The following is a 22,545-nucleotide window of genomic DNA, read 5'->3' on the forward strand; positions in this document are numbered from 1 at the left end:
ATACATTCATACTTTTTTCTATACATATTTAAAAATTTATAAATGTATTTGTGAGAAAGGTTTGTATTTTTGCTATTGTCTTGCCAATACTGGCATTTGTAAACGGAGGGTTAAAGTTATCGTACACACCTATGGTCTGTTCCTTTACTTTTGAAAATGGTAAAACCAGCAAAAGTTGTAAACTGCTCCAATATGAATTGTGGTGTCTGAAGTAAAGGAACGCTTTTCGATTAAATCGTGGTAAAACTTGAAGATTCTTGCACGTAAAGCGGAGTACACACGATTAGTTTTGACTGTCGATTTTTCGCATTTATCGATAACTGTCCAACCGCCCAGCAACCACAAAATATTTTGTGGTTGCCTGATGACTGACAAAAATGAACGGCCACACTGGCAACCGATTATTTGAGCAAAACTGATCGTGTGTACCCCACTTAAAGGAACAGAGCTATATCTATGCAGTGTTGGTAAATTTTTGACGCCGGTAATATGCGGTGTTAGTAAATTTTTAGACGCCGTTAATTAAACATCAGCCTGCTATGACATACGCAGCGTCCCTTCACAAACATAATCGTCGGTGCGAATTAATGGCTTAAAATTAAAGAAAATTAATAAATATATAAATAAAATTGATATATAAACAATATTTGACGTGCATAAAAACACAAAATAAAAGAAAACAGAAGTGAGTGCTAAATATTTAAAAAGATAAATCTAACTAAATGAAATCCCTATAAAGATGGTGTGAGAAGAGGATGGTACAGTCTACGACAGTGTGTTGGGCGGGAAAAATAAGGCAAAAAAACAGCAAGACCAAGTCTGCATGCCGGACAACGCGACCTTTTGTTTTTCATACATAACACACATAAAAAATGGTCATAACTAAAAATAATTTCAATTTATTTATAGATAACGCGTCGTGAAATACTGAAAAGAAAACTAGGGCGAGAATTATATGCAAATAAATAATCAGCAATGGATGTGCCGCGACGTTTAACAAGAGGACGTGCCGCAGAAACTGCTCCAACAGCAAGCTCGACAAGATCGAAGGCATCAACAACAGCTGCAACAACCGCAAGGGACACCACTGTAACTGTGGGGGGTCGTCGTAAAGCGGCTGCCAGTACAGAAGCATTAACAGATATTACAGCAAATAGACGAGCAACTCGGACATCACCTTCTCGGGTAACACGTACATCACCAAGCAGACGTAGTACACGCACTTCACCGGGTCGCTCTTCCAGGCCGCGTTCAACAATACCCACGGTAACTGTTATCCCAGTTACAGTTGAACCCAGAACAGAGAAAGAACCCACCAAGGAAAAGGAGGTGAGTTGTTTTCTTGAAAGAAGTTGCAACTACTTTATTGGCAAATTCCTTCAACGTTTAGAAACAAGTTCTTTCTAGTGGAAGAGTGGGGGGAAACTAGTTTATATGCGAATTATATCTATGCGAATTATCTCTTATTGTAGTTGTTGTACACATTAAGGCCTACATGTGTACATGGCCGCATTTTTTCGTTAAAACACTTGATGGTGATAATCTTCTTTAACAAAAACAATTCTCTTGCCTGATATAAGGGGGGACATGTGTATAAATGTTTTATTTTATGTGTATTGTTATGTATATAATGTTTGCCGTGTATTTATCTGTTTGTTTACATTGTGACATACAAACAATACTAGCAACAACACAACACACTGGGAGAAAGTCGAAAGAAGCTGTTGTTTTCTTATCAATTTTTTAAACCAACCCTGAAGTGAATGTGTTAAAAAAGAAATAAAAAATTTAAAATTTGTGGATTTGAGGTGATACATGAAGATGACAATATAGATAATATTATCCGCAAAAAAATAATTTAAAATTTATCCAATGCCTTCTGGTCTACTTTAGAAATTCTTCTTTCCATAGATAATATAAGATCTCCATCCACAGAACACCTTTAGAACGTCTGCTGCCCATAAAAGGTTATCTGTCCAAAAAAGGCCTTTAGAAGGTCTTCTGCCTATAGAAGACCTTTAGAGGGTCTTTTGGCCTTTAGCAGGTCTTCTGTTTATAAAAGTCCTTAGAAGATGTTCTGTCCATAGAGGACCTTTAGAAGGTTTTCTACCCTTTATTTCTGACTAAAGAAGGCTTTTAGAGGGTAGTCTGTCCATAAAAGACATTTAGAAGGTCTTCTTAAGACCTTTAGTAGGTATTCTTTAGAACTTTGAAGTGTCTTCTTTAGACCTTAAGATAGACATCTGTCCAAAAATATCTTTAGAAGCTCTTTAGAAGGTTTATATGAGATCCAAGAAGGTCCATGGAGGCCTTTTAGAAGGTCTTCTTTCCAAGGAAGATCATTAAAATGACTTCTTTCCTTAAAAAAATTTTAGAAGGTCATCTGTACATAGAAGACTTTAACATCTGTCCAAAGAGGACCTTTAGAAGATCTTCCTTCCACAGAAGACCTTTAGAAGGTCTTCCTTCCATAGAAGACATTAAAAAAGTATTCTTCCATAGAAGACCTTTTGAAGTTATTCTGTCCATAGAAGACCTGTTGAAGGTCTTCTGTCCATTGAAGACCTTTAGAAGGTATTCTTTCCATAAAAGACCTTTAGAAGGTCTTCTATCCATAGAAGATATTAAAAAAGTCCTCTGTCCATAGAAGACCTTTCAAAGTTCTTCTGTCGATAGAAGTCTTTTGGAGGTCTTATGTCCATTGAAGGCATTTAGAAGGTCATTTGCTAAAGAAGACCTTTAGAAGGTCTTCTGTTCATAGAAGACCTTTTGAGTTCTTCTGTCCATGGAAGATATTTTGAAGGTCTTCTGTCCATAGAAGACCTTTAGAAGATTTGTCTTCCATAGAAGACCTTTAGAAAGTCTTCTATCCATATAAGACCTTTTGAAGTTCTTCTGTCCATTGAAGATCTTTTGAAGTTCTTCTGTCCATAGAAGATCTTTTGAAGGTCTTCTGTCCATTGAAGACCTTTAGAAGGCCTTCTGTCCATTGAAGACCTTTAACATTGTTTCTTTCCACAGAATACAATTAGGTCTTCTGTCCATATAAGTCCTTTAGAAGGCCTTCTGTCCATAGAAGACCTTAAAAAGTCTTCTGTCCATAGCAGACCTTTTGAAGTTCTTCTGAAGACCTTTATATGGTCAATTGAAGACCTTTATATGGTCTTCTGTCTATTGAAGATCCCCCTTATATGCTCTTCTGTCAATAAAAGACTTTTGAGGCCCTTTGAAAGATTTGTTTCCTGTACACGGTTTGGTTCCCGATAATTCGATTTTCCCCCTATTAACCGATTCTCCCCCCTTTCTAATGAACCTTCGAATTAATTTCTTTTTACTTCCCTGTTTCAGGCAAACCTATCACACACCAATTTGCCTGCAACTCTAACCACAAATACTGCAACAAAGGCTCCAAATCGTGCTACAACGACCACAACATCATCGGTACAAAGTACCTATCAGAGTTCAACAACTATACAAACCGTAGAAATACGTACATCAAGCGGTGAACAATCATCGGATATAGCAAAATTAACCGATTATCTAAGGCGGTCCGTATCGAAGACATTCTCTTTTGGAGGCGGTGGTGATGAAGAGCGTCGTGATGGTTCATATACACCCAGCCAACGTACAGATGGAGAAAGTCGTTACAGTCGCTCAGTGTCACGCTCCATTTATGATGGTGAGGGTGGTGGACGTTATTCAAAAGCTGCTGAATTTTCCGACGCCGAAGAGACAAATGAACGTGAAGAAGTTATCCATGAAGAAGATGAAGATGCAGGCTACTTGGAAGAAGAACAATATTATAGCAGCAACAATGCATCTGCAGCTGCAGCACAACGTACAGCATTTTGCCGTAAATTACCAATACCCAGTGAGTTTGGTGGTTGGATGGGAGCCAGCGCCTTGATGCTTATCGTACCCTTTGTGGTTTATTATCTGCAATGGTGTTGTACAGATCATAAATGCGAATTGAAGATTCCGGATTATAATGGCATTTTGGATACTAACAGTTGGATACCGAAAATCTTTGATATCGAAGCTGTGGGAGTATTTTTAATCTTTAATTTTGGTATCTTTATATTGTCGGCACTGCTTTTCGGCAGAGGAGTACGTTTACCTGGTGCAGTGGAATACAAATTCAATCTCCTGTCCATAACAGCTGTGTTGAGCGTGACCTATGCCTTGGCCATTTATTTGGGTTATCCTGTAGCTGATTTCATAGTCAAGAATTTCCAACGTTTTGGTGTCTATAGTCTATTGAATGCCTATGTATTGGCCCTGTGGGCATATTATCGTGCAGATTTGCTGAAGCAAAAAGATTCACAGTGTAATATTTATGCTAAATCGGGTAATTTCCTCATTGACTATGCCTTGGGTAAGCAGTTGAATCCCAAATGGTTGGGTTTGGTAGATTTTAAATTGGTTTTCTATCGTGTTTCCGTTATAAGCACTTACCTCTATGCGGTATCCTTGTTGTATAAGAACATACAAACTCCATGGGTACCCAAGGAGGTAGAAGGTGTTGAAATCGTTGCATATTTCTTTAAACATTTAAAATTCGATACCACCTCTCTACTATGTAGTGGTCTGCTCTTGTTCTATGTTTTGGATTCCATTGTATTTGAACATCATTTGGCCTCCTCGTTTGAAATGCAAAGTGAGGGTTTTGGTTGCCTACTGTTGTTGCGTTATGCAGCCACACCATTGCTGGTGACTTCAGTGGCAAAATATTTCGCCGAAAATCGTACACCTTTGAAGTGTGACTTTGCCATTTATGTACCCATTGCAGTGCTGCTTATTGGCTTGTCGTTGAAACGTTTTAGCAATGCCATCAAATACAAATATCGTGTCCAACCGAATCATCCACATTTCCAAAACATTGAAACCATACACACCTTCCAGGGTAGACGTTTACTGTTGGGCTCACTGTGGGGTCGCTTGCGACAACCCAATTATTTGGGAGATATTTTATGTTTGATTGCCTTGGCCCTGCCATTGGCTATGCAATTTGTTTGGCCACCACTTATCAGTTTGCTTTTGATTGTGGCCATCCTGGTGCATCGTTGTTTCCGTGTTAATGCCCGCAATTCGGCACGTTATCATTCGTCATGGGTACGTTATCGCAGCATAGCAAGAAATTATTTAATACCTAACATATTTTAAAGGAAAAAATGACAACAATAACAAAAAGAAACACAGAAATATCTTCTTCCATGAAGAATTAGATGAGATGATGATTTAATTTTATTTATATTTTAATAGTACAGGGATGCTTGATAAGTCCAGGAACATTTTTTGTGTGCAGAGTTAGGGAACTGCATTGCTTAGAAACAAACCATTTTTGTTATCTTTAATATGACCTTTTTAAATTTTATTTTATTTTGTAAAAGAGCATTTGTTTTCAGGGGTAGTGACTAATTTCTGCTGGAACAAATATTCGTTTTGAAGTCGAAACTGTTGTTTCTTGGGTTTTATAAAAAAGAAAAATATTTTAGAACATATTTTAAATATTAAAATTTTATATTTTTTGGAATATTTCTAAAAAAGTGTAAATTTATTTAAAAATGTTTGTTGCTATTTTATAAAAAAAATATTTTAGATCTTTTTTTAAACCTTAAAATATTTGAAGATTTTTGGAATATTTCCCATATGTTCAAAATTAATTTAAACATTTTTGTTATTTTATAAAAAGTAAAAAAATTTACAACTCCTTTAAATCATAAAATTTTATGTGAACATATTTGGAATATTTCTAAAAAGTTCAAATTAATTTAAAATGGTTGCTATTTTATTAAAAAAAAAAAAAAATTATTTAAATCTTGCTATTGTATATTAAAAATTGTAGAATATTCCAAAAAATCCAAATTATATAATTCAATTCCAAATTATATAATTTCATATTTTAAAATTTCACCATAAAAATTTTGGATTATTTCTAAAAGTCCGAATTAATCGAAAACTTGTTCCAAAAATTTTATTTTAAATATTAAAATTTAATTTTAAGATTTCTGGAATTTTTAAGCAACAGATTTTAAAATGTTATTAAAAACTCTAACTAACTTTGAAGTTGTTTGAATTTTATGATAAAACATATTATATTTCCAAACAACATTTGGAACTCTTTTTAAAAATCTTTAAGGTTTTAGTAAAAATTTTTAAAATTCTTTAAAAAAAAATCCGACATAACCTCTGAAAACATTTGCACTTTTATATATAATACCTTAGTTCAAAAAAGCTTACAAAAATTATCTTGTAAATATAATGATGCATTTTATAAAACAAAATTTTCTCTCAAAAAAAAAAAAAAAAAAAAATTGCCAAAGCATATTAAAAATATATTTTTAATATGTTGACATTATATACTTTTAACAATTGACTATAATAAAATTATATAAATTACAGAAGATTTTCATACATTTTTTTTTTTATTCTTAAAGAAGTACATATTTTTTAAAAATAATTTTAAGTCTGTGCTCAAAATAGAGTGAGTGCTCTTCAACGAGTTTGAAGCAAATATTTTTTTTAAAGGATTACCCACCTTTTTTAGCCATAAAACAAAATACAACAACAAATTATTTTATAAATACACATACATCTCTGGTCTCCCATATAATATACGTAGCTTAGTTATAATTTATAGCCTATAGTTTTGTTCTCGTCACATAATTTTGTAAATAATTTATGCATAAATTTTATTTTAGTTATTTTTTCTATATTTGTAACTCTCTACTTTTTCTCTCTCTCTCTCTCTATTAAGCAGAAATAAATGAAAAAGACTTTAGATGCTAAAATGTCAATGGTGTTTTAAATGAAGTTTCTTGGAAGAAGAACAATAGAAGAACAGCAGTTTTTAGTAAATTACCAATATCCAGTGAGTTTGGTGAGTGTCTGCCAACCAAACGAAAGCTGTATCAAATAAAAGTTTATTTGAACAGGTAAGTAAATTATGCTCCCACTCCATGTTGGGCCTTGTCAACGGCGAACGAAATCCAGGCCCTTGTTTGCATAATCTCGAAAAGAGTCCCAAAATAATCATTTTTCCAGCCATCATAAAAACACACAAAAGAACCTTCTCAACACAGGACTAACTTCAGAGGCCTTCTATATACAAAGCATCTTCAGAGGTCTTCTATACACAGATGTCAGATAATGTCTGAAGCCAGCAACGTTTCCCTTTTATTCTGATCTGGCATTTCGATACATTTCGTCCGTCAGCTACACTGGGGCAATTTATCACCGATTCCGTTTTCGAACGGTCCAAGCGTTGTTCTTATTGCCCACCAGATTGGCGCATTCATCAATCAGGAACGCTACTTACAACCATAAGTTCCAGCTCTTCGAACATTTTTATAGTCAGTCTATCTCTTCTTTACAAAACAGAAAGCACAGATCGCTTTAAATACGGATCGCGTTTCAATCTTGGTCACGGTGGAAAATCCAAACTCCAGAATCCAAGCTGATCAGCGCGCATTCCGAAACCTAATAAAACAAATCTTGATGGTTTTAGTCCTGGTAGTGCCTTTAAAGGTAACTGTTTTAAATCATTTTAGGGGCACCACACGGATTTCATGAGATAATTTTTATTGGGGTTTGTGAACCTAAGATTGCTATGGAGTTAGATCTAGGTGTCCTGATTACGATTATATACAACTTTTGTAATGGAATTCTATCACTTCACGAGATAAGAGCTACTGAATTTCCTTTGAATACAAGCTCGGTTCCCAATTGTTGTGAAATTTTCCCCTACAGGCTTTGGTTTGGTTTTAGGATGCGCAGCTACCGTTGTTGGCAGCTACTTCACTCGGAGACCTTGAGGTCCATTGTGATCATCCTTAAAGAAACTGTGTGTTGTGGTTGGGCTATATGTGATGATGATAGATGCTGGACTATTGCGGATTTGTTGTGAAGTTAAGTGTGTAGGTGATGCTGTGATGATGGATGTGAGTTTATAGGTTGTTGCTGAGGTTGTGATGATGGATGTAAGTTTATAATCAAGTTGTTGTGTGTGGTGACTGGTTTATACTGCAGTGATGTGCGGTGGTTGGTATATTGTAGAGATATTCATGTATTGTTGTTGAGGTTGCGATGATGATAGACACCAGGCGACGGTTTATAATAAAGATGAAACGGTGATTGTTAAGCATCAGATTTGTTGATGTAGAGTGGTTTTGGTGGGTTGGATGTGATGATGATGGATGCTGATTTATAAGATGGGTGTTGAAAATGGTGACTGGTCTATTCTGAAGTAATATACGGTGGTTGGTCTATTGCAGGTTTGTTGATGTAGAGTGGTTTGGTGTGATGGGTGCGATGAGTAATGTATATGGATGCGCGGCTGCTGTGATTGTGACAAAGATGTTGATGTAGTGGATGTGATGTGGGTGTGTTGCCGCTGAGGGTGTTATTCAGAGTTGAGCTGATTTCTATCCCCCTGTGTGAAGGAGAAAGAAAAATAGTGATTAATTAGTTTTGTTTGCCAGCCATGTGAGATTTTTGGCAAATTGGTACTAGTAGATGGGGTCTATGTCGGAGAAGAAAGTCAGAGTATTTATCTGATATCTACCGAAGAATCGATGTCTCCTCGTGAGTAACGAGGGACACCTACATAGTAGATGTTCGACCGTCTCTGTTTCTTCTGGATCTTGACATAGCCTACAGTAGTCTACACTACTGTTGTCCCATCTAGAAGTTAGGGACCTGACCATGTTGTGACCGGTAATGAGACCTACAGTGGTCTTTATCCCTAACTTATTTAGTGAGAAAAGAGAGTTGGTTCTATGCTGAGAATAGCTGGGCCAGATTGTCTTGGATACCTTACAGCCAGTTTCCATTTGCCATCTTTGCCCGCCTTCTCAAGGAAGTAGTAGCACTTTGGTGGTCTGATAGATGACTCAACTGGTAAGTCAGTCGACTGAGAGCCACCCCGTGCTAGTTCACCTATTCGTTTCCCTTTATATCACTGTGTCCTGGAACCCAGCAAAGACCAACGAAGTCGCGTACTTCAAGCAGAGCGTTTTTGCAGTCGAGGATAGCTTTTGAGTTTATGGTCCATGACTTGAGAGCCTTAAGGGCCGGTTGACTATCGACAAAAATAGTCACCGGTCCTTTAAGGATACTCCCAAGTTCTTTGACCATCTCCGCTGCTTTCCTAATTGCAAAAATCTCTGCCTGAAAGACGCTGCAGTTATCGTTGAGTTTGAAGGATTGCTTAATTTGTGGGTTTTCGCAGAAGACCCCGGCACCTGTGCCATCCTCCATCTTTGAACCGTCTGTGTAGATGGCCAGACCGAAAAGAGGAGGGCTACCATTAGACAAGGCATCTCTGCTTGGGATTGTGACGTTGATTTGGTTGAAGTTGAGTGCAGTGGGTATATAATCACTGATGTGATCGGATCCACTGAACTCAAGTAAATCGGTGAAGGGGAAGAGGACCTTTGCATGTCCAAATCGTGAACACTGCCACATACCTGCCTCTCTAAGCCTGAAAGCCGTCCTCGCCGCCTGAAAGTTGATAGTGATGTCCAGAGGTTGGAGATCAAGTATCACATTCAGGGCGGCTTGAGGTGTACTTCTAATGGCACCAGAGATTAGCAGAGATGGGGCTCTTTGAACACTAGATAATTTGGACAGAAGTGCACTGTCCCCTACAGGCTTACCTATAGGTAGTTGAAATCCATACTTTATTTGATATCCCTTACTTTCCCAGGGATTGTAAAAAAAACCTTAGAGTTTCTATCAAAGATCGATTTTATCGCTTAAATTAAGATGATATACACTTTTAATGTAAGACGCAACCCTCAAAGGGTTACGTTGAGGGTTACGCCTTTGGGCATTTCAGGTGACGTTTTGTAACATAGATGGCCTTATAGGCTTGGTTACCCGTTTCAAATAAATAAATACTTCCCGAGATAATGTCCTCTAAATTATCACAAAATTCTTTTACCTCTTCTTATACCCTCAGCATTTATGCTAACGAGGGTATATACACTTTCATACGGGCAAAATGTGCCTCATCGAAATAATTGTTTTAGATCCCAAGTATGTTTGCAGGAAATGTGTTTCAGACAATTTGGAGTTGATTTAGCAATGTCCGTCCGCCTGTCTGTCTGGCTGGCTGGAGCGCACGATAACTCTCGAGCGGATGAACCGATTCGGTTCAAATTTTGTCTTTCGTAATATTTTGTCCAAACTTGGTTTAAGTTCGAAGATGTGCTATATCGGTCCACTCCTTCCGGTACCTCCCCCCCAAAACTTCAAAAATGTTCGGAAAATTTGTGCGCACGTTAACTCTTGAAGGGAGTAACCGATTTCGTCCATACTTTGCACATCGTGAAATTTCTACCAGACTTAGATGAGGTTCCAATATGGACTCAATCGGTCCACTCCTTCGGGTACATCCCACACCAAATTTCGGATAAGTTCAGTTTAGGACCTGCTCTCGAATCTCTTTGATTTTTGTTGCAACAACTTGTATTCACTTCCCCCCATACGAGGGTACAAGTTTCATCAGGGGCAAGTCCATACTTCCTGAGAAAATAGCCTGAAAGTTGCAAAAAACCCCTTTGACACCGTGTGAGGTGGTTGGAGCGCAAGATAACTCTAGAACGGATCTGCCAATTCGGTTCAAAATTTGGCCTTTGTAATATTTTATCAAAATGTAGTTTAAATTCGAAGATGGGCTATATAGGTCCACTCCTTCAGGTACCTCCCCCACAAAACTTCAAAAATGTTCGGAAGAATTTTGCGTACGATAACTCTTGAAGGGAGTAACCGATTTGGTCCATACTTTGCACATCGTGAAATTTCTACCAGACTTAGATGAGGTTCCAATATGGACTCAATCGGCCCACTCCTTCGGGTACATCCCACACCAAATTTCGGATAAGTTCAGTTTAGGACCTGCTCTCGAATCTCTTTGATTTTTGTTGCAACAACTTGTATTCACTTCCCCCCATACGAGGGTACAAGTTTCATCAGGGGCAAGTCCATACTTCCTGAGAAAATAGCCTGAAAGTTGCAAAAAACCCCTTTGACACCGTGTGAGGTGGTTGGAGCGCAAGATAACTCTAGAACGGATCTGCCGATTCGGTCCAAAATTTGGCCTTAGTAATATTTTATCAAAACATAGTTTAAATTCGAAGATGGGCTATATCGGTCCACACCTTCAGGTACCTCACCCAAAAATGTTCGGAAAATTTGTTCATACGGTAACTCTTGATGGGAGTGACCGATTTGGTCCATACTTTACACTTCCTAATATACCTGCCAGATATAGATCAGTTCGAATATGGACTATATATGTCCACTTGTTCGGGTACCTCCCACACCCAATTTTGAATAAATTCACTTTAAGACCTGCTCTCGAATCACTTTGATTTTTGTTGAAGCGATTTGCATTCGCTAGCACCATTACGACGGTAAAAGTTTTTTCAGGGGCAAGTTCATACTTCTTGCGAAAACAGCCCGAAAGTTGTAAAAAAACCCCTATGGCATCATATGTAGTGGCTGGAGAGCTCGAACCGAATACTGCGTTCGTCCACACTTTGGATATTGTAATATTTCTTCGAATATTACATGAAATTCGATGGTGGTGCTTATAGGTCCACTCCTTCCGGTACCTCCCCCACAAAAGTTCGACAAAAAGTTCGCTAAAGGGTACGCACGATTTCTCATAGACGTAGCAACCGATTTGGCCCAAACTTTGGATCTCTAAATACTGTCGAAACTTAGTTTATGTTCAAATTTGGGCTCTATCTGTCCAATCCTTGTGGTACCACCCACACAAATATTCAAAATTTTTGTGTGGTTCGAGGATCCTTTGGACATTTTTACCGAAGATTTTCTTAGTGGCCCTGTTTACAGCGTTTCTATGTTATTCGTAGGCTAGTGTGATAAAAAAGGACCATCTATTGATATACCCGCAAATTTTTGAGCTTTAATCCTACCCATACTTTTGTCGGTTCATACGCCCAAATTTTTGAAAATCCCCCTAAATACAAAAGTTTTTTTTTTTTTTTGGAAAAAAAAGTATTTCAATCCACATAGGCTGAGGGTATATCTCTGTCGGCAAGGCCGACTGATACTTTTTTTACTTGTTTTAATATAACCTCACTTTAGGACTTCCAATCGCATTGTTATAAAAAATTTACCCGAGCTAGTCCGAGTTGCCCTGTGATTACAATAGCATGTAGCTTATCTGATGGAAGTTCAAACTTGCCGAGATATAGGACTCTGTAATATTCTCTATACTGTTTTAAACCTAACTTACGTTTAGGGCCTCCAATCCGATTGCTATAAAACATTTTATCCGAACTACCCTGTTTACAATACCATGCAGCTTATCTGGTGGAAGCTCACACTTCCCGAGATATGGGACTCTGAAATATTTTCTCCACTGTCTTTAACCTAACTAACGTTTGGGTTGGCCATTCGAACTAAACCTAGTTGCCCAGAATACGATGAGTTGTATCATTTCTGGTGGATGTCCTTCTTCTTTTCCAACCTATCCTAAGTTTAGGGCCTCTAACCGGATGGCTATGAACAATTTTCTTCAGCTAGGTTTAGTTGCCTTGATTACAATGACATGTATTTTATTTGGTGGAAGTCTATATGTCCTAAGATATGGGCATTTAAAATATTATCGCCCCTGTTTTAAACCTAACTTAAGTTTAGGGCGTCCAATTTTACCCGAGCTGATTAAAATGACATGTATTTGAAATCTTCTTTTCTTTAATATCTACCCACCACAACTCTGAACTCTGCTATAAGGCATAAAAACATGAATGATGCAACATTTATTTGCTGTGAGTTGATTTAAAAATACATACCAATGAGTGTACGTTCACTCATTCATCTTGCCTGTGTAAAACTGACGTGGCCTTTTGTACGCAAACTATTCTTTTATGAGTGTTTCATCATATTTTCAAAGAAAAATTAAAAATAACTTCGCAACTGTGCAAGGCGGGTAAAATTTTCTAAGCGAACCCTTTTAAAGGCCCTAAAGTTGAACTGGAGTTCGGTTGCTATCCATAATCGACCCCCTAAATTAGACTTTTTGCGGAAAGAGAGACTTTCGACATATATTTCTATGGAATTTGCTCGATGAGAATGCTAATGTATAATATAATCACTCTTTATGAGCCGTATCTCAGCCTATTGTCTATGGAAGACTTCAAGTGGTCTTCTGTTGTATATACATAGAAGATATCAAGAGATCTTTTGTTGTCTAGAGAAAACATTAAGAGGTTTTCTGTTGTCTATAGAAGACCTCAAGAGATATTCTATTGTCGTTTGCCTAAAGAAGACCCCAGCCCCGCAAGAGATCTTTTGTTGTCTATAGAAGACCCTAAGATATCTTCTGTTGACTCTAGAAGACCTCAAAAGATCTTGTGTTGTCTAAAGCGAACATCAAGAGGTCTTCTGTTGCTATAGAAGAATGAAAATTTCTTCTGTGGTCTGAGGAAGTCCTCCAGAGGTCTTCTGTTGTCTGTAGAAGATCTCAAAAGGTATTCTGTTGTCTATGGCAGAATCTTCGCTGGGTAAACAGCACCCACTATCACATAATTCACAAACTCTACCACCACCAGCCAATCGGTGGGCTTTCAAGAAAGCACGAGTGAAAAATTAAGAAGAATATTCGCGCAAACTCCTTCAAATTTCAAAATGACGACATTATAGTGATGCAATATTGCTTCATTTTGACAGGTAGGTTCAATTTAAATTATATTGTTCCTCTTATAACGTTTAATAACAAACATAATTTGGTTTTTTTATTTTAACAGGAATATTTGCAAACTGGACTATCTTTATTGGCACAATTGAATTACGAAGGAGGTTCATATATGCCAAATGTACTTGGTAATATGGTCGGCATCATATACAGGGTGTTTTTTAAGCTAGATAGAACTTTAAATTGTAAAAAGTAACACAAAAAATTAAATTTTGATGCAACTTTTTTTTTTATTTGTTTCAGTATACTCTGACAAATCATCATGAATAGACTCACGCTTGAACAACGCTACGAAATTATCCAAATTTACTTTGAAAATCAGTCGTCGATTCGCGCAACTTATAGACCCAAAATTGTGTTCAGCGATGAGGCGCATTTTTGGCTTAACGGGTTTGTTAATAAGCAAAATTGCCGCATATGGAGTGAGACCAATCCACAAGAGACCCTACAGACTCCATTACATCCAGAAAAATGCACCGTATGGTGCGGTTTTCACGCTGGTGGCATCATCGGACCTTATTTCTTCAAAAATGAGACCGGAGCTCGCGTTACGGTCAATGGAGATCGTTACCGCACCATGATCAATGATTTTTTGTTTGAAAATATGGATGACATTGATCCGGAGGAGATGTGGTTTCAACAGGATGGCGCTACGTGCCATACGGCGAACGCAACCATCGACTTATTGAAATCAAAATTTGGCGATAAGTTGATTTCGAGAAGTGGACCTGTCAATTGGCCTCCAAGGTCGTGCGATTTGACACCTCTCGATTATTTCCTGTGGGGCTACGTGAAGTCACTGGTTTATGCTGATAAACCAGCAACAATGGATGCCTTGGAGGCCAGCATTGTTCGTGTTATTCGTGACATACGGCCAGCAGTGCTCGAAAAAGTGGCCAAAAATTGGACGTCCAGAATGCACTTCGTCAAGAACAGCCGCGGTGCCCATATGCCCGAAATCATTTTCAAATGTTAATGTCACGTATTGATCTTTCGAATAAAAAATTTTTGATTACAATTTAATTTTTTGTGTTATTTTTTACAGTTTCAAGTTCTATCGGGCTTAAAAAAACACCCTGTATGATGCAGCTGAAAGTATTGGTGCTGACATACAGTATAACGTATGCGATGCAGAAGATCGCCACCAATTTTTAATGGAAGACCTTGAAAATGGCATATGGGGTGACCTGACCCTGCCTCATAGACCTGACCGTATCACGTACAAAACTTTGGCGGTATGACGCAATGCATTTGTTATGCTCAATTTCTCGAGCTTTTGCTAGAGGTGCGATAACAAATATGAATTTTGCATATGTGAGTGAATATTGTAATGATGTAAAGAAATTCCGCAGAAAGTACGAGTACGACAACTTGAAACTAAGTACATATGAAGAAGTATACAACATAACAATTGCAAATAAACTTCGAACTATACTTCAACAACAGCCGCGTGCTGAACATTTGGAACGAACAATACAATTTATTGAATTAATGTCAAATATTTATACCCTCAGCCTTTAGGCTAAAGAGGGTATTTACACTTTGATACGACCAAAAATGTGCCTCATCGAAATAATGGTTTTAGACCCTAAGTATGTTTGTACGATATCCGTTTCAGACAATTTTGAGTAGATCTAGCAATGTCCGTCTGTCTGGCAGGCTGGTGCGCACGATAACTCTCGAACGGATCAATCGATTCGGTTCAAATTTTGGGTATCGAAATATTTTGTCCAGATTCGATTTAAGTTCGAAGATGGGCCATATAGGTCCACTCCTTCACGTACCTCTCCCACAAAAGTTCCAAAATGTTCGGAAAATTTGTGGGCACGATAACTCTTGAAGGAAGTAACCGATTTGGTCCATACTTTGCACATCGTGAAATTTCTAGCGGACTTAGATGAGGTTCCAATATGGACTTAATCGGCCTACTGCTTTGGGTACCTCCTACACAAAATTTCGGATAAGTTCAGTTTAGGACTTGCTCTCGAATCGCTTTGATTTTTGTTGCAACAACTTGTATTCACTTCCCCCCATACGACGGTACAAGTCCATACTTCCTGAGAAAATGGCCGAGAAGGTGCAAAAGCCCCTATGACACCTCGTGTAGTGGTTGGAGCGCAAGATAACCCTCCAACAGATCTGTCGATTCGGTCCAAAATTTGTCCTTCGTAATATTTTATCAAAACATAGTTTAAATTCGAAGATGGGTTATATCGGTCCACTCCTTCTGGTACCTCCCCCACAAAACTTCAAAAATGTTCGGAAAAAAATTGCGCACGATAACTCTTGAAGGGAGTGACCGATGAAATCCATACTTTGCACATCCTAATATATCTACCAGATATAGATCAGGTTCGAATATGGACTATATTTGTCTACTCCTTCTGGTACCTCTCACACAAAATTTCGGATAAGTTCAATTTAATACCTGCTCTCGAATCGCTTTAATTTTTGTTGAAGTGATTTGCATTCGCTACCTCCATTACGAAGGTAAAAGTTTTTTCAGGGGCAAGTCCATATTTCTTGGAAAAACAGCCCGAAAGCTGTAAAAAACCGCTATGTCACCATATATGGCGGTCGGAGAGCATGATAACTCTCGAACTGTTCAACCGATTTGGTTCAACATTTGCTCGTCGTCATATTATATCCAAACTTAGTTTCATGGGCCATACCGTTCCGCAACTTTGTGTACTTCTCCCCAAAATTTGGTCCAAACTTTGGATCTCCTAATATTTTAGTTTAACATCTAAAATGGCCCATATCGGTCCTCCCTATGGGTACCTGCCCTACAAAAGTTCAACATTTGTGTCTTAGTGCAAGTTAATTCCAAAAAGGACCACAAAATTCTAAGGAGACCTTAAATACATTCGGTCTGTCCGGAGGTGAAAGTTTCGCTTCACATTGGCTGAGGGTATCTATCTGTCGGCAAAGCCGACTGACACTTTTTTACTTGTTTAAAATTACTTCGTTCCTCCTTTGTTTTTTCTCTGGCCGAAAAAAGAACAATTATATCAGAACTCATTGTCTTTCTTCCAAATCTGGAATATGATATGAAACAAAATTTTATAAACACACTAAAATCCTGGGAAGTTTTTATGGATATACATGGTGATGTTTTGTTCGAGAAGCTAACAACACACCATAGCATAGAAAACAGTTCACTCGTTTTGGGCAAATCGTTTTCATTGCAAATCGATTCGAAATACATCACATTCTCTTGTCTAAAGAAGACCTCAAGAGGTCTTCTATTGTCTCTATGATACCCCGAAATAAACAGGGAAATACAAATTAATATTCGCCATGCCAAAAATGAATACCTTAATGACCAATGCAGGGAAATAGAGCGACTGCAACAATTACACGACGACTTCAATCTTCACAAAAATATTAAGGAAGCTGCTGGGATATACTACAGGGGAATACCAAAAGTATTATATAATGAAAATAATCAAGCCGTCTTGGATACTACTGAAAAGAAAAATATATGGAGCAATTACATAAAAACCATTTTTACTGACGAAAATCGGTCAATCTATGAAAGACGGGTAGACCAACAATTATCCGGGATACCTATCACAAGAACAGAGGTTGAAACAGCCATTAAGGCATTAAAAGATAAAAAAGCATGCGGTCCAGACGAGATTCCTTCAGAATTGTTAAAGTTAATTGAAGGTGATAACGTAAACCTTCTTACGAAACCTTTTAACTACGTTTACGAAACTAGTAAATATCCCAAAGATTGGCTCACATCAACTTTTATAACCATCCCTAAAAAAAGTCGTCCAAAATTCTGCAATGACTATCGACTAATTAGCCTAATGAGCCATGCACTCAAAATATTTCTGAAGATTATTCACTCCAGAATCTACATGAAATGTGAAAAGGCAATGGGGACCAGCCAGTTTGGGTTTAAAGATGGGATGGGAACCCGCGAAGCTCTATTCGCTTTACAAGCGTTAGTTCAAAAATGCCGAAATTCACAGAAAGACGTGTTCCTATGCTTTATTGATTATGAAAAAGCATTTGACACGGTCCAACATGACAAAATGATCGAGATTTTATTGTCCATTGGAGTAGAAGAGAAGGAGGTTGAATGCATAAAAAGCTTGTACTGGCACCAAACAGCGCAAGTCAACGTCGATGGCGAACTGACCGAAAATATTAATATTTCCAGAGGTGTTAGACAAGGTTGTGTCCTGTCCCCTCTATTATTCAACACATACGCTGAACGAATATTCCAAGAATCAATAAATGGTGTCCGGAAAGGAATATATGTAAATGGAACGTTCATTAACAACATAAGGTATGCCGATGACACCACTCTCATAGCCGATAATATGACAGCACTTCAAGAATTGGTTAACAGATTGACCACTTGCAGCGAAAAATACGGTCTTAAAATTAACATCAAAAAAACGAAATACATGGTCATCAGTAAACATCATACATATGCTAATGCGGCCCCATTAAAAATTAATGAAATAAATGTGGAAAGAGTCCAAAGCTTTAAATATCTTGGAGCGATAATCAACGACGAATGGGACATTTCTAAAGAAATAGCCTGCAGGATTGAAATGGCCAGAGACACATTCTTTAAATATAAAAAAGTTTTTACAAGCCATAATGTAAACTTAAAAACCAAAATAAGATACAGTCGAAATCGCTTATAACGTCGGTCAAGGGACCGACGGAATTCGTCGCTATAACCGATATGCCGTTATAAGCGATAGGGCTATAAAGGGCCCCAGAGATTTGGGACTTTTGGATATGGTCGTAATAACCGATATGACGTTATAAACGACGACGTTATAAGCGATTTCGACTGTATATGAAAACATATGTATGGTCTGTCCTATTGTATGGCATGGAAACATGGACCTTAAAATCGGTAGATATGAAAAAACTGGAAGCATTTGAGATGTGGACATATCGTCGCATCTTAAAGATATCATGGACACAATTCATATCAAATAATGAGGTTCTAAGAAGATTTAATAAAGAACAAGTAAAAAAGCGTTAAGTTCGGCCGGGCCGAACTTTTCATACCCTCCACCATAAAATATTCTGAACTAAAATGGAATAATTAGTTTTCATTCCTGTCCCCAACTTTAAATGGGTACGTTAAAATGTCAGATAATGTACATAAAACGTTTCATTCGGTAGGCCCGTTTTTATGGTGCCTATATCTAACTATGTATGTTGACAATTTTTGGTGGGCTAGAAATTGGGAGGTACCGTTATATGGGAGCTATATCCGAACATGGACCTATGTTGACAAATTTTTATGGAGAGGTGTTGTGACCACTAAGAACTTCAAATGTCAAATTACTGCTAGTTCGGTTTAATATTGTAGTTAAAATCATCAAATTACTGAAAATCGGGAGGTACCGTTATATGGGGGCTTTATCAATACATCGAACTTTCTTGACAATTTTTGGTGGAGAGGTGTGGTGACCAAATGTCAAATGTTCAAATTACAGATAATTCGGTTAAAACTTGTAGGAAAAATTCTCAAAATACCGAAAATTCATTATATGGGGATACCGAAATCCGTTTTACCGAGGTACCGTCACTAAGAACCCTAAATATCAAATTATAGCTAATTCGGTCTAGAAATGTGAATTTAAACGTCAAAATACCTGAAATTGGGCGGTAACGTTATATGGGGGCTATTCCAAAACATGGACCTATGTCCACTAGTTATATAAGTTTATTGACATTTAAGAACCCTAAATGTCAATTTATAGCTAAATCGGTCTGTAAATGTAACTAAAAACGTCAAAATGCCATAAATCGGGGGTACCGTTATATGGGGGCTATACCAAAACATGGACCTATGTCCACTAGTTATATAAGTTTATTGACACTTAAGAACCCTAAATGTCAATTTATAGCTGAATCGGTCTGAAAATGTAGCTAAAAACGTCAAAATACCGTAAATCGGGGGGTACCGTTATATGGGGGCTATACCAAAACGTAGACCTATGTCCACAACTTTTGTTATATAAGTTTATTGACACTTAAGAACCCTAAATGTCAAATTATAGTAACATCGGTCTGAAAATGTAGCTAAAAACGTCAAAAAACCGTAAATCGGGGGTACCGTTATATGGGGGCTATACCAAAACGTGGACCTCTGTCCACAAGTTTTGTTTTATAAGTTTATTGACACTTAAGAACCCTAAATGTCAAATTATGGCTAAATCGGTCTAAAAATGTAGTTAAAAACGTCAAAATACCGTAAATCGGGGGGTACCGTTATATTGGGGATATACCAAAACGTAGACCTATGTCCACAACTTTTGTTATATAAGTTTATTGGCACTTAAGAACCCTTAATGTCAAATTATAGCTACATCGGTCTGAAAATGTAGCTAAAAACGTCAAAATACCGTAAATCGGGGGTACCGTTATATGGGGGCTATACCAAAACGTGGACCTATGTCCACAAGTTTCCTTATATAAGTTTATTGGCACATAAGAACCCTAAATGTCAAATTATAGCTAAATCGGTCTGAAAATTTAGCTAAAAACGTCAAAATACCGTAAATCGGGGGGGTGCCGTTATATGGGGGCTATACCAAAACGTGGGCCTATGTCCACAAGTTTTGTTTTATAAGTTTATTGACACTTAAGAACCCTAAATGTCAAATTATAGCTAAATCGGTCTGAAAATGTAGCTAAAAACGTCAAAATACCGTAAATCGGGGGGTACCGTTATATGGGGGCTATACCAAATCGTGGACCGATATAGCCCATCATCGAACTTGACCTGCCTGCAAACAAAAGACGCATTTTCCCAAAATTTCAGCGTCCTATCTCCATTTTTGTGGATGCTAGAGTGATTACCACAGACGGACGGACGGACGTGCACAGATCGACTCAGAATTTTACCCTGATCAAGAATATATATACTTTATAGGGTCGCAAATGAGTATTTCAATGCGTTACAAACGGAAAAACAAACTTAATATACCCTCCATACTATGGTGGAGGGTATAAAAATATTTTTTGGAGGAAGAAATATTACAAAAACACTTACTTTGGCAAGCATCTTTGTAAAAAAGGTACACACGAACTGAAATGCGCTAAACGATTTACCCAACTGGGAATTTCTTGGCCGCAAAGGATCTGAAAAAAAAAATTATAGAAATTTTATATATTAGTCAAGGAGTGTTTATAAATAAAAGATATATAAAGAAACTGCTTTCCACGAATAATGAGATTCTATGAAGATTACATAAAGAAAAAGAACTGCTGAACAACACAAAGAGACGGAAAACGGCATACTTGGGCCACATTATCAGGTATGTGATGAAAATCGACTTCGATTTCAAAACGAGTCGAAAACGATTGTAGGTGTGATGCATGTACATTTTTCGATCTCGAATTGTTTTCGATATCGGTTTCATATTCCATTGTGTTCTATGGAAATTTGATCAAAAAAGGGTGTGATGCAATCCGATAATTGTTTGTTTTTCTCGTTTTGAAAACGGTCATATTTTTGTGGTCGATTTATAAACGATGTAATGAATTTTGAGAGATTTTTAGGAGAAAAGGATTGAAATGTAAGCTCGTTTAGAGAATAGATAAATTTCGATTTATTTTCCCTACTTTTGGCATATTTTGTTGAGTAAATTTTTGATATTTTGATAAAAAAAGCATAGAACAAAAAATGTACTTTTGACATCTGGCACCGGCTTAATATGTTGCTATGCACTGTTTGTAGTTCTCATCATGTAATAGCACAAGAATTCCCTAACTAAGCTTCCATATAGGCCCATTTAAATAAGAACACACATTTATCTTATTTTTCAGTAAATTTATTTCGGTTTTTGCTTTCGCCACAACAAAAAAATTGTATGCCGCTTTCATCTGAGGATTTGGGGTCACTAGTCTGTTTTTTGTTTGGGGGAATATAATGAAATTGAAAGAACATGGAATTGAAATTCGATGCGGTTTCCGTCACATCTAAATACGATTCACTCGTTTTGTGCAAATCGTTTTTATCCCAAAGCGATTAGGAATTCATCACATACCTGTATGAGAAATCCGAAATACAAACTGCTGCAAAGTATTCTCCGTGTAAACATTGAAGGAAGGCCTATTAGAGGGAGGAAACAACTAATATGGATCAACAACATCCAAGAATGGACCGGCATACGTGATGTCATAAATCTGCTAAGCGAAGCCAGAAACAGAGAGACTTTTGCCGATATTATAAACAATATTTAATAATTTAAGTTTGATAATATAAAACTATTGTAATAATATTCTTATATTTGCATTTTGGTCGCCAACATTCGAAAATCGAATAGGCAAATAAAGAAGAAGATGATACCCCGAGAGGTTTTCTGTTGTCTCTAGAAGATCCAATAGGTCTTCTGTTGTCTATAGAAGAACTCACGAGGTCTTGTTTTCTTGAGAACACCCCCAAAGGTCTTCTGTGGCCTACAGAAAGAACCCTAGATGTCTTCTATTGTCTCTAGAATACCCCGAGAGGTCTTCTGTTGTCTATGGAAGAACTCAAGAAGTCTTCTGTTGCCTATAGAAGACTTCTACAGGTCTTCTGTTGCCTATAGAAAAACTCAAGAACTCTTATTTTGTCTATTATAGAAGACCTCAAAAGGTCTTCTGTTGTCTAAAGAATACATACAGATGCCTTCTGTTGTCTATAGAAGACCTCAAAAGGTCTTCTGTTGTCTAAAGAAAACGTACAGAGGTCTTCTGTTGTCTATAGAAGACCTCACGAGGTCTTGTTTTCTTGAGAAGACCTCAAAAGGTCTCCTTTTGTCTATAGAAGGCATCAATAGGTC

General features: G+C 37.4%; 2 protein-coding genes across 4 annotated transcripts; one reads left to right on the forward strand and one right to left on the reverse strand.

The window, feature by feature from the left end:
- The first annotated feature begins 499 nt into the window (after positions 1 to 499).
- Positions 500 to 6,791, forward strand: LBR (lamin B receptor). 2 transcript variants are annotated; one of them, XM_073955967.1, is made up of 3 exons: positions 500 to 685; positions 910 to 1,329; positions 3,349 to 6,791. In XM_073955967.1, exons 2-3 carry the CDS (start codon positions 976 to 978, stop codon positions 5,161 to 5,163), a joined length of 2,169 nt encoding a protein of 722 aa, XP_073812068.1. In that variant the 5' UTR covers positions 500 to 685; positions 910 to 975; the 3' UTR covers positions 5,164 to 6,791. The 2 variants fall into 2 exon arrangements, with proteins under 2 accessions (XP_073812068.1, XP_073812069.1); XM_073955968.1 differs by having other exon boundaries at positions 511 to 685; positions 3,406 to 6,791.
- On the reverse strand, positions 6,667 to 22,220 carry LOC141386986 (uncharacterized). 2 transcript variants are annotated; one of them, XR_012408453.1, is made up of 3 exons: positions 20,970 to 22,220; positions 20,772 to 20,860; positions 6,667 to 8,431 (listed from the first exon to the last, which is right to left on the reverse strand). XR_012408453.1 is itself a non-coding variant. In XM_073955969.1 (3 exons), exons 1-3 carry the CDS (start codon positions 21,602 to 21,604, stop codon positions 8,236 to 8,238), a joined length of 360 nt encoding a protein of 119 aa, XP_073812070.1. In that variant the 5' UTR covers positions 21,605 to 22,220; the 3' UTR covers positions 6,667 to 8,235. The 2 variants fall into 2 exon arrangements, 1 of the variants encoding a protein (XP_073812070.1); XM_073955969.1 differs by having other exon boundaries at positions 21,530 to 22,220.
- Positions 22,221 to 22,545: the final 325 nt, after the last annotated feature.

The sequence above is a fragment of the Musca autumnalis genome, unplaced genomic scaffold, assembly GCF_047663935.1.
Source record: "Musca autumnalis isolate F117 unplaced genomic scaffold, ASM4766393v1 scaffold_5, whole genome shotgun sequence".
NCBI classification, from domain to species: Eukaryota; Metazoa; Arthropoda; class Insecta; order Diptera; family Muscidae; genus Musca; species Musca autumnalis.

Coding starts and splice junctions, on each gene's coding strand:
- LBR (XM_073955967.1), top strand. CDS start 976: ATGGATGTGCCGCGACGTTTAACAAGAGGACGTGCCGCAGAAACTGCT. Junction 1,330..3,348: donor AACCCACCAAGGAAAAGGAG/GTGAGTTGTTTT, acceptor TCCCTGTTTCAG/GCAAACCTATCACACACCAA.
- LOC141386986 (XM_073955969.1), bottom strand. CDS start 21,604: ATGAAAGCGGCATACAATTTTTTTGTTGTGGCGAAAGCAAAAACCGAA. Junction 20,861..21,529: donor TACTGAAAAATAAGATAAAT/GTGTGTTCTTAT, acceptor TTTTTTTTTCAG/ATCCTTTGCGGCCAAGAAAT. Junction 8,432..20,771: donor TTACAAAGATGCTTGCCAAA/GTAAGTGTTTTT, acceptor TCCTTCACACAG/GGGGATAGAAATCAGCTCAA.